Genomic DNA, 12,294 nt, shown 5'->3' with positions numbered 1-12,294 from the left:
AGATAATAAACATTATTTATATTAGTTCAAAGATAATCAATTTATTTATTGGCCTTTTTAAATCTGTTATAAAAAGGTCCTTTTTGAATGATGTGTTGAACTTACTTTTGATAAAGATACATACACTGACGTCACCCTTCACTAAGGAAATGGTGCATGAATCATATGTGGGACCCATTCGACGGCAACAAGAAGATGTTGTGTTACGACGTGTCAATCGAAACATGCGTGTAATGGGAGTTTGAAATAAAAGCAAGCTGAATTCGGTGACTAATAAGTGAAATCGATACGTAATTTGACGGGGGCAGAATTTGACCCAACTGACCGTGGGTCCCGTCGACGAAATGGATCCGTCACCACCAGTAGCGTCGGGCCACGTCACCACGTGGACTCCAACCTCGGCGGTTACCGAACTTTTATTTCCCATTAGCTTAATGGGATAAGAAGGGATTTGAACGGACAAATCTTACGAGGACCACAAATCAAGAGTTACTGGCGACGCAAGCCGAGCCACCACCTTTTTTTCCCCCTTCCCTCCTCCTCCTCCTCCTCCTCCTCCGTGGCATCAATGAACGCAACGGGTGGATGCCGACACTGCCGCCCGTAATCCTTCCCCGCACATCTCGCCCTCTTCTCCTCTCCTCATTCCCACCCTCTCTCTCTCTGTCTCTCTTCCTTTGACCCGTTCTTCCTCCTTCCTCGACGAGAGGAACGAGACAAAGGAAGATCGAACACCCAAGGCAGGAGTGGCCTGGATCGATGGAGGAGAGGAAGGAGGAGGAGGACGCCGATCCGGCCCGGCGGAAGGGTGACGCCGGCCGTCGCAACGTCCCCCGTAAGCACAACCTTGACGACGACGCCCGCGTCTGCCCCTCCCCCCCGCACCCCGCCACCTCCAATGATTCCTCCTCCTCCATCGACGCCCTCCACTCCGCCGCCGGCGCCCCCCGCGCCTTCTCCTACCCCCACTACCACTCCTCCCCTCCCCCTTCCTACCAGAAGCAGCGCCACCAGCACTCCTCCTCCGTCGAGGACATCCGATTTTCCCTTCCCCATCACAACTTGCCCCCACCTTTCCCCTCCTCTCAGCACCACCACGCCGGCGGCTCCTTCGGCAACCCTTTCGGGGTTGACCGGCACGAGGGCGGCTCCTCCTCGCTCTCCGACGGCGATGAGGCCCTCACTCTTGAGCTCGCCATGTCCCAGTACGGCGGCGCACCCGGGACGATCCCCGAGTTCATAGGTAGCGGCGGGGGCTCCGGCATCTTTCGCGTACCCATTCGCGCCGCGATGCACCCCGTACGGCCGCCGGCCCTCGAGGTCCGCCCCCACCCGCTCCGCAAGACCCAGGCTGGCTCCTTCCTCCGCACCATCATCTGCGCTCGCTCGCAGCTCTGGACGGGCCTGGAGTCGGGGCTGCGGGTGTGGAACCTCAAGGACGTATTCGAGGGGCGGGGGCCTGGCACGATGGTGAAGAGAGGCGATGAGGAGAGCTCCCCCTTCAGGGATTCATGCCGCACGTCGCCGACGCTGTGCCTAGCGGTTGACGCCGCCAATGGGTTGATTTGGAGCGGACACAAGGATGGCAAGATTCGTTCTTGGAAGATGGACCAGTCGACCACCGTGAACGCTGCTCCCGATGATGGTGCTTGTGCTATTGGTGCTGGCGCTAGTGCTCCCCCGTTTAGAGAAGGCCTTTCGTGGCAGGCGCATCAGCGGTCTCCTGTTCTATCCATGGTTATCACATCTTATGGTAATTGGCCTACGACAACATTAATTTAGCAGTTAGTTAGTTCTGCAAGCCTTGGTGAGATTGGACGAAGAAAATAAAAAACACCTGGGACGGTTTTCTAGTCTCACATCTTAGATGAATTCTTTAAGTTTGTTCATTTTAGCGATTTCTGCAAAAGATAGGAGTTTTTTTTTTTAATTATTATCAAACACAAAATTTGGAGGTTTCCAGAAAACATTTCGTGCTCACAAAATTGAATATAACATTTATTCTTAGCGTGAGCAAATAGGCATGATATGATGGAAGGAGTCATCCAAAAAAAAAAGGGCAAACAAGCGGGTAGTGCTTATAGCTACTAGCCTGTTGGAAAAATGGTTCTCTGTTGGCCTGATTATGATAATTTACAGACCTGCCTTGTTGGTTAAATATTATAGCCTCAGAAGTAGAATCACTGCAGTGCCTTGCTTGTGCCGTAAGTGTCAGAATATGTGACAGTGCAGTAACATAGGAAACTAGATTCCCTTGTTGCTTGTTGTGCAATGGTATGGCGTAATAAGCAGAGATATGCATCAGCATACACCACCATGCATTTTGCATGATGTAAATATATGATAATCACATGGTTTAAAACAGTTCTTAATTCTACTTCTTTTCTCTAAATATTTGTAGGCCAAACAAGTTTTAAATTGAATTTCAGACAATCATGTTGTTCCAGAGAAAAATGTTTTTACTCGTAAAAGCAGATAGGTGCCTTATGTTGACTATGCACCATGAAAAATGGTTATTGACCAAAACATTAAAGGGTTTCCCTCCCACATTAACAGATTTCTTGGATTACTTCTTAAATATGGAATAATGGACAAAATAGTTTGTAACTACAACAAGCTCCAATCCGCCTTTACTATAAACTGGAGCAGATAGTAAATAGTGGTACCTATGATGAAAGTCCAATCTTGTGGATGGTCTTTCATCTATCTGTTTCTTTAGTTTACCCTCAATGGTTTGTTGTTTCAAATTCAGAGCTGAATGCCTCATCCTTTATTCATTGGTTTCTTGAGAATTAGTTCATATGCTCTATTCATTGATTTCAATGAAAATTAGTTCACCAATTTTTTTTTTGAGCTTATTCATTTTGACACATAATCCGCTTTAACTTTCAACTCCAGGTGAAATATGGTCAGGTTCTGAGGGTGGAATTATAAAAGTCTGGCCTTCGGATGCCATTGAGAAGGCCCTTTCTTTTACTGTGGAAGAAAGACATATGGCTACTTTACTAATTGAGAGGTCATATATTGATCTCAGGAGCCAAATTACTGTGAATGGTGTGTGTACCTTGCCTGCTGTAGATGTGAAATATATGGCATCTGATAATTGTAGGTCAAAAGTGTGGAGTGCTGGTAGTTTATCCTTTGCTATATGGTATGTTCATATGATTTCTTTTTGTTCTTCTATCGATAAAATTATGAAATCTTTTAGTGATGGTCAGTTTTCCACCATAGGCTTGTTGATTTGGATGTCCTATTTGTTATTCTGCAGGGATTCTCAAACAAGGGATCTCCTTAAAGTGTTTGGTATTGATGGCCAGGTAGAGACTCGAGTTGATCTACCATCTGTGCAAGACCAATCTTCTGAGGAAGAGATGAAGACAAAAGTTGTTTCATCATCAAAGAAGGAAAAATCACAAAGTTCAGTGAGTTTTTTCCAACGTTCTCGTAATGCCTTAATGGGAGCAGCTGATGCTGTTCGCAGAGTTGCAGTAAAGGGAACATTAAGTGAAGATAATCGTAGAACAGAAGCATTAGCTGTTTCAATTGATGGTATGATTTGGACTGGATGCACAAATGGGTCACTAATTCAATGGGATGGAAACGGGAACCGATTACAAGAATTGCAGCATCATTCTTCTTCTATTCAGTGCATTTGTACATATGGGCCACGGCTATGGGTGGGCTATGTTAGTGGCATAGTTCAGGTTTTGGATCTTGATGGAAATATGCTTGGAGAATGGATTGCTCATAGCAGTCCAGTTATAAAGATGGCCATTGGAGGCTCATATATGTTCACACTAGCACACCATGGTGGCATACGTGGATGGAACATAATATCTCCTGGACCTTTTGATGATTTATTGCGATCAGAGTTGGTTAATAAGGAGCTATCATATACAAAAATTGAAAATCTTAAGATCTTGGCTGGAACTTGGAATGTTGGACAAGAAAGAGCCTCTCATGATTCACTCATATCCTGGCTGGGTAGTGCAGCATCAGAGGTTGGATTAGTTGTTGTTGGCTTGCAAGAGGTGGAAATGGGGGCTGGATTCCTTGCAATGGCTGCTGCCAAAGAAACTGTAAGATATTTATGCACTAGCCTCTGTGAGTTTGCCCTGCTGCAGTATATGAAGCCTTATCTCGTACACTAGCATAAAGTATTGTTGATACAGAAAAGTTATCTAGTCTTTTTTGTTTTCACCTTTTTGGTTGAGTATTGATATAGATTAATGCTTTCTTACACTTTACTTTATTGATCCATCCTTTGTAAACCGCATAAGTGAATTGTTCTTTATAGACAAGTATCATGGATACTAAACATTAAGCACAGGTGCAAATCTCAGATTACTTCTTTCTATTAATGTTGTAGTTTAGGAAAAAACAATAATGAACCTAAACTAAGAGTAGCTTATGAACACGTCTCTCATTACCTGTAACTGTTTACTGAAAGGATGTTTACTGCACTAGCTTGATAAACAGTGAGACCTAATTTCACTTTTTTCTGTTTGCTATCTATGATAGTAGATGAAGAAGAGAATAAAAGTAGGGCACACATGCAACAAAGTTGTTTTTTCTTTTATACAAAATTGTCATAGCACTTCTAGTAGTCAAGGCCTCATGTATATGGAGATTAGTTGGCCAACAGTTCTATAGACCTAAACCGATTATTTGAATCAAATGGGAAATAATATGCTAGGATGTGCTACCTTTCTGGATTTTCTTTGCCATTGCAGTAAATCCCAATTTAAGAGCCACTACTTAGAATGCATGTATAAGGACATGTGCTAATGCACAAATGTATGAGGACAAGAACCATGATCCTATTGGCAGTTTCCAGTATCATTTTCTGACATTACAGTGGATAGATGTTGATTGTGTCCTACTGCTTTTGTAGTATATACAAATACAGATTTCAAAAGTGGACTTGGATATTTAGAGAACCATGAGACAAGGATTATTCTAGTATTACTTACTACATCAACGTATTTGAGCATTTCAATGCAGTTCAGTCATTTTTTTCATCTCAAATTTTACCTCTTTCAATTGTGAGGAAATCTAGTCCTACTTCATATCTTGTCCCATTTATATGACACCAAAAAATTAACCTTCTATGAGATATAACCCAAGATTTTTCATTATTATCCTAAAAGCTCCATCCAAGTGCTATTGATAATCTTATACTTTGTCATGGTCCTGTTTTCATGTCAAGGAATAACTGTTATAAGAAGAAGAAATTGAACACGCCTACAGTTAAATTTCCTCAGATAGTGCCATAAAATCCCAAATCCTTAAGGGTAAAAAAGTCTTTTTTCCTTGCATGTCTTTTCTCCTTGGGAGTTATAATCCATTAAAAAGAAGCTTTTTCTCAGTATTAAAGAACAAAAAACAACAACAAACCAGAATTACAAATTATCTGGGGTTGGTTGCATTGATATTTTTGCCACTGAGATATATGAAAGGCAGAATTCCTAATCAGATTAAAAGCAACCGAATATCCTTTTATTATTTTTAGCAAAATTTTCATAGGTCTCCTTATATCTTGTCTCACATCACTAGTTCTAATCAACTTATATTGTCTTACCATTGTATTTATAAGTCTCCTTTCAATATGTCTATATAAACTTAAAATGGTTTCCTTCATTTTATTCCCTATTGAGGCTACACCTAATCATTTGCTAATGTTTTTTCTATCTGAAGTTGTAATATTTGAAATTGCAGTGAAGTTGGTACAGAGAAAGCTCTTTTGATGTTGTTAACAAAACAATCCAGCTGACACGAAAACCAAACCAATTGAAGGAAAATTGATCTTCAAAACTGCCTATTAATTATTGAGCGAAAGAAAACCAACCCAGTTAAAACTTTCACAGAAATGCAATGAAGTCATGTATTTATCATGAGCCAAAGTTTTAATGTAACCAATAGTGTATTCAATTAAATTGTGCTTGTAGATATAAAAATGGTCCTGTCTATAATTCTTTCAAATTCCAAATTATTGAGTATATTTTGAATATTAATTAACATATATATATGTTATTTGTTAGTTTACAATTAAATGTTTTATATATATTTAATTTAGCATTGTTGCAGTTTATCTTTCCTTTAAATTTGAGTTCAATAAAGATTTGAAATTTCAAATACAGCAGTTGTAGAAAGTTACAAATAATTCAATCTAATCTTATAATTATTTGAACTCTGTTTTTTTTTTTAGAGCTAATTGACCCAATTGTTGGTTGTTCAAGTACATACGTTAAATTGATTGCCACATTCATGTCAGTTGCATGCTAAACAAATACATGTACAGTACTTCTTAGACATTTTCTCAAAATATTTCATTTTAAAAATAATACTGCTTAAAAGATCAGTTACTATTTGGTATGCACAGAATACTTCATTGATACTTCTTAGGATTTTTTATCACAAAAATATATAAATGATCAAACAGATTATAGATGTTGATTCTGTTAAGAACTAATCATTGTTGAAACTAATGGAATATTCTTTATTTATCATAAATTATTGCTATTTCCTATATATTCTTAACACACTATGTTATAAAGTTAATACTTTCGTGATAAATAGGTTAGGAACATTTGGTCCTAGAGGCTTTCTCTTGATTGCATGAAAGAGAGGGAGAGAGAGAGAGTCTTGGCATCAAAGCAAGGTTGTTCTTTTACAGATTGGATGATCAGGGTTCAGGAATCACATCCCTGCTTGCAAGGATAGGGTTGTGTGCATTGACCACATCTGCAGAACCTTGTGCATTGAGCAACCATTTCTTCTCTTGATTACAAGAGCGTGAAATTAAAACAATAAACTCTCTTTTTCCCAAATGATCTAAATTAACAAAGTCATCGGTTGCCTCTATTCGTCTGGTTAAGATTCTGCATAATTCTTATGGTTTTCTGCTATATTACTAGCCAGTTGAGAAAATATGTTCCAGACTTTATGCCCTATAGCTTCTCTCTTATTGATGGGATTTTCTTAGTTGTGATGATAACTTGCATATAACCATTATAATTTCATAAAATTATGTCTATGTAGTGATTTAGGTTCTGATGATTCTATCTAAGATCAAAGACAACATAGGTCATATGAACTTTAATTTTGAATATTAGAAACAGATATTGCTCTGACAAATTAAATTCATTAAATAGTGATCTATTAATGTAATCAATTTTATGGATCATGACAATGACCTTTGAACTTACATGTCTCATGTTCCTTTGGGTTTATGTTTTTATCCTGTAGCAGAAGTTTCCTTGAAGACAAAAAGTCTCATGTTTGGCACTGCTCCTGCATTGATAACTATTTTAATGATCTTAGGTAGGACTTGAGGGGAGTGCTAATGGCCAATGGTGGTTGGATACTGTAGGCAAGACATTAGATGAAGGGACATCTTTTCAGCGTCTTGGTTCTAGGCAGCTGGCGGGGTTACTCATTGCTGCATGGTAAGTACACGTCATAAATAAGCCATTATGAGGGCAAAGATATCATCATTTGGACTAACTGGTTTTATATATATTTAAACCTTTTAGATACTTATATGAGACCTAATTTGCTTTTGTTTTCTGCTGATGAGTCCATCATGTATAAATTAGTTCTTTCTTTTTCTAGGGCTAGGAAGAACCTTCGGTCACATATTGGTGATGTTGATGCTGCAGCAGTTCCATGTGGGTTTGGGCGTGCAATAGGTAACAAGGTACTTATGTAACCTTTTGCTCCTAGTTTGTTCTAGTCTTACCTCTTGCTTTAGTTTAGGTTTGGGAACTAAACAAAAGCATTATCACAGAAGATATGTTATAGACAAATGTAAGATCATTTAGTTTCTGAAAAGGTTGCTAATAGACAAATGCAAGCTTATTTAGTTTTTGGAAACATCGAATGGATAGGAATAAAGAAATAGCTTAAATATTTTTAGCACAAAACTTGCAAATAAACATACAAATTATATGATTGCTTTATCAGCACAAGCTGTGCTGAAAACACATCATATCTAAGTCGGATGTAGTCAGTTGAGGAAGTGCCATGTTCATGCAATTGAAATATGCCATGTAGAAACACGCCATATCTAAGTTGGCACATGGAAATGCACATCTTTCCATTGATCTAATGCAATAAGAATTATTATCAAGAATAGTTAATGAGGTTGAAATCATATTAAACGTAATCGATGTGTTTGAAGGTTTAAGGTGGTGGCATTTTGAATACATGGCATGCTGTTAAACCCTAATATAAAATAATAAAATTTATCCACAGTTAACAAAATTAAAAAGGGTTGAGAATGATTCAATGTCTAAATATTTTATACAGGGTGCTGTAGGTCTGAGGATGAGAGTCTATGACCGGATAATATGTTTTGTGAACTGTCATTTTGCTGCACATCTGGAAGCAGTCAGCAGGCGAAATGCTGACTTTGATCATGTTTATCGAACAATGGCTTTCAGCCGGCCAACCACTGGGCTTCATGGAGCAGCAGGTTTGGCAATTCCCCTGCCTCTTTGCACATATTAGAGATATGTTATTAGCAGATATAGAAGCCCATTCATGTGCCCACCTGTACAATCTTTGCAACTTCAATCTAATATCCATATTTTACATCTGTTGTGCAGCTGGCCCTACATCTGTCCAACTGCATCGTGGAGTGAATGTATGTGGTAATTTTAATCATTTTAATTCAGTTATTTAAAGTAACATTACATCTTTTTTGGTCAGGACAATTTTTATTAAATATAAACCACTTGTGGTGTTGGCAGGTCACGGGATCTCAACCTGATGATGGGAAGCCTGAACTGTCAGAAGCTGACATGGTTGTCTTTCTTGGCGATTTTAATTATAGGCTTCATGGTATCTCATATGATGAAGCTAGGGACATGGTTTCTCAAAGATGCTTTGATTGGCTTAGAGAAAAGGATCAGCTTCGAGCAGAAATGAAAGCTGGCAAAGTCTTCCAAGGAATGCGGGAAGGGCAAATTAAATTTCCTCCAACATACAAGTTTGAAAGGCACCAACCAGGTCTATCAGGTACACTTTAACATAAATTTTGCAAAAAACTAGTTTGGGTTAGACTGAAGATTAGTGATCTTTTTAGAGTGTTACTTAATAAATAGGTATAACTAAGATACTAATATATGGATTTCTAGGAAAACATGATCTAGTGATCGTCGCTGACTCTTTGATTAATTAGCAACTTTCAAATGTTTCTAATGCTACTCTCAATATGTTCAACAAAGCTAATGAATCAGTTGCTTTCTTAGGATATGATTCAAGTGAGAAGAAGCGAATCCCTGCATGGTGCGACAGAATACTGTATCGTGATAGCCGTTCAATTTCAGTGGCTGAATGCTCATTGCAATGCCCTGTTGTCTCATCAATTATGCTGTAATTTCTTTTTTGAAGTTATAATATTTTGCAGAAATAAATGCATTAGTGGCAGTGGCTAATGGACATGGTACTTCATTTACTAGGTATGAAGCGTGTATGAATGTTACTGATAGTGACCACAAGCCTGTCAGGTGCATATTCTGCGTCGAAATTGCAAGGGTGGATGAGTCAATAAGGAGGCAAAAGTATGGAGAAATAATTGCATCAAATGAGAAAATAAGATCCTTGCTTGAAGACTCTTGTGCTGTTCCAGAAACTATTGTCAGCACAAACAACATCATCCTGCAAGACCAAGACACTTCCATTCTTCGAATCACAAATAAGTGTGAAAATAACAAAGCTATCTTCCAAATCATTTGTGAAGGCCAGTCGACTAACGAGGAGGATGGAAATGCAACTGAGTTTCGTGCTAGATGTTCCTTTGGTTTTCCTGTTTGGCTCGAGGTACATTTTTTTTATTTCTAATTACTAAAGAAACAATTCATATAATGTTATGTTGATGTTTATCTTCCCTCTCAATATGTGATTTCAGAGGTTAGTAATTCAGTAGTGGCATATCATTTTTTATACATAGTTAGAGTAATTTGTCTGATAGATGAAAGAAGTTTGATAGGTTCTTGGTTTGCAGGACTTGGGAACACTTTTCTTATTTGGATATAAAATTGATTTCAGATTATTTTTACCATTTTATAAGTATCTTTTTATTGCATTATTAAGTTCATTGTAGTATCTATTGAGAATTGTCACTCCTATCATGGAGATGTGGACCATAGTTATTAGACCCAGAGCTCCATCCAAGTTTTAGGTCACTAGGTCATTGGTCGGATCTAAAATAAAAGATTGCATCATAATTACAATCATCTGTTGACGTTCCAACCAGGCCGGTACATATTGAGCGTACATACCCATCCTATGGCTCCTTGGCATGCAGATTCAAAATACAGCATATATGAGACAACACGTTAGACCATTTACCTTAACTTCAATCTCGGACAATCAATCTGTAAACTTGCATCATGCACGTGTCCAACTTTATTAACAATCTCGGACAATCAATCTGTAAACTTGCTTCATGCATCTGTTGAGAATTGTCACTCTTATCATGGAGATGTGGACCATAGTTATTAGACCCAGAGCTCCATCCAAGTTTTAGGTCACTAGGTCATTGGTCGGATCTAAAATAAAAGATTGCATCATAATTACAATCGTTGGTTGACATTCCAACCAGGCTGGTACATATCGAGCATACATACCCATCCTACGGCTCCTTGGCATGCAGATTCAACATACAGCATATATGAGACAACATGTTAGACCATTTACCTTACCCTCAGTCTCGGACAATCAATCTGTAAACTTGCTTGATGCATGTGTCCAATTTTATTAACAAAGCTAATACTTGTTCAATAAATACAAAGTCACTGCTCTTAACCAGTTCAAGAATGTGTACATTCTCCTTTACTTGCTTTTGTTGAAACATCAGACTTATTCCAGCTCGCTCTCATTGTCATTGTTTCTCTCTGTTTAGGTTCAACCAGCAGCTGGCATAATCGAACCTGGACAAACAATAGAAGTGTCGGTGCAGCATGATGATTACTTCACTCAGGAAGAGTTTGTAGATGGAATCCCACAGAACTCTTGGTGCGAAGATACCAGGGACAAAGAAGTGGTACTGTTAGTGGATGTTTCCAGCACTGGCTCAACTGAGAGCAAGGGTCACAGGGTCCATGTACGCCACTGTTTTTCGTCCAAGCCTGATTGTGGTGACAGGAAAAAGCTCAGAAGAAGAAATCAATCGACTCATCTACACAGGTCTGACATTGGAAACTTTAGCAGTTCTGTGGACATGGTTCCTTCGTTCCATCACTTGCATTGTGATGAGACAGCAGATGAAAGATAACACGGACATTGCTTGTACATAACCAATCACCTGCTAGCACAAACTACTTGCTCGTCAGAAAAGAAATCCAAATCAAATATTCACAGCAATTGCAAGATCCCTCCGATGTGTGTATCAGTTAAACCTTGATAGAGGATGTGTTTTTTTGTTTCTTTTGTGGTTATATATAGATTATGGTATCACACATGTAAATTGAACTTTGTTTAGATTGTGAGTTAGGTTAAAGGAAGTGTGTAGCTTTTGTCATGCTAATTTGCTAGCAATGTACGATTGTTTGATTGACACGAAATTGTAATCATATTATTTTTCAAGTGATTGTGGGTGGTATTATTGTTTACCAACATTTGGAAACCGGTGATAGTAGCATAATCTGATATCATCTTGCTTTTGTCACGCTAATTTGCTAGCTATATACCATTGTTTGATTGACACAAAAGTAATATGATTTTTTGAATGATTGTGGATGGTATTATTGTTTACCTACATTTGGAAGCCAGTAATAATAGCATAATCTGATATCATCTTGATAATACTTGCAATGATATTATGTTTTCTGTTTGGTTTCTTCAGTTGAGAAAATTGTGTGCTTTTATTATCAAGTTCTGCAGAGTGTTTGCTACCTTTGCATTCTCCGTCCTCAAAGAGCAACGCGGAGTTAACCTTTCCAACATCAAGAAAGAAAAAGTGGGACATCTTGATACAAAAATCTGTTCTTGGAAATCCTAATACCATGTGTTCAAATTTATTTCATGGAAAGGATTCTATTTGAACATAGAATACGAAACCTAATACGGTGAATTATATTTGTTGTTCCTTAATACATGACTTTGTATCTTCTTTTAGAGATGTAGGAGGTTACTTAATTTGATATTTCTCATTAATATGATGAAAAAGGATTTTTCTTATCACGTTTGGAATTCTTTTTATATATTTTAATAAAAATTAAAATATTTGGATGGATCTCCAAGTAATTGAGCCTTTACGGTTTTATTGTTATTGCAGGAAAGAGGTTG

General features: G+C 38.3%; 1 protein-coding gene across 1 annotated transcript; it reads left to right on the top strand.

The window, feature by feature from the left end:
- The first annotated feature begins 482 nt into the window (after positions 1-482).
- Positions 483-11,618, top strand: LOC103972825 (type II inositol polyphosphate 5-phosphatase 15). Its single transcript, XM_009387193.2, has 11 exons — positions 483-1,753; positions 2,899-3,151; positions 3,269-4,079; positions 7,324-7,448; positions 7,615-7,699; positions 8,311-8,476; positions 8,610-8,647; positions 8,754-9,021; positions 9,255-9,378; positions 9,465-9,825; positions 10,910-11,618. The coding sequence occupies exons 1-11, from the start codon at positions 760-762 to the stop codon at positions 11,279-11,281; spliced, it is 3,597 nt and encodes a 1,198-aa protein (XP_009385468.2). The 5' UTR covers positions 483-759; the 3' UTR covers positions 11,282-11,618.
- The last annotated feature ends 676 nt before the right edge of the window (positions 11,619-12,294 follow it).

This window comes from Musa acuminata, chromosome BXJ1-2 (assembly GCF_036884655.1).
Source record: "Musa acuminata AAA Group cultivar baxijiao chromosome BXJ1-2, Cavendish_Baxijiao_AAA, whole genome shotgun sequence".
In the NCBI taxonomy this organism is placed as follows: Eukaryota; Viridiplantae; Streptophyta; class Magnoliopsida; order Zingiberales; family Musaceae; genus Musa; species Musa acuminata.
The sequence above is the reverse complement of the archived record's forward strand: the minus strand, read 5'-3'. Positions and strand labels throughout refer to the sequence as shown.

Excerpts from the sequence above, each read along its gene's own strand:
- LOC103972825 (XM_009387193.2), top strand. The coding sequence starts at position 760 with ATGGAGGAGAGGAAGGAGGAGGAGGACGCCGATCCGGCCCGGCGGAAG. Across the intron at positions 1,754-2,898 it reads CATGGTTATCACATCTTATG|GTGAAATATGGTCAGGTTCT; the intron begins GTAATTGGCCTA and ends TTTCAACTCCAG. Across the intron at positions 7,700-8,310 it reads GGCGTGCAATAGGTAACAAG|GGTGCTGTAGGTCTGAGGAT; the intron begins GTACTTATGTAA and ends TATTTTATACAG.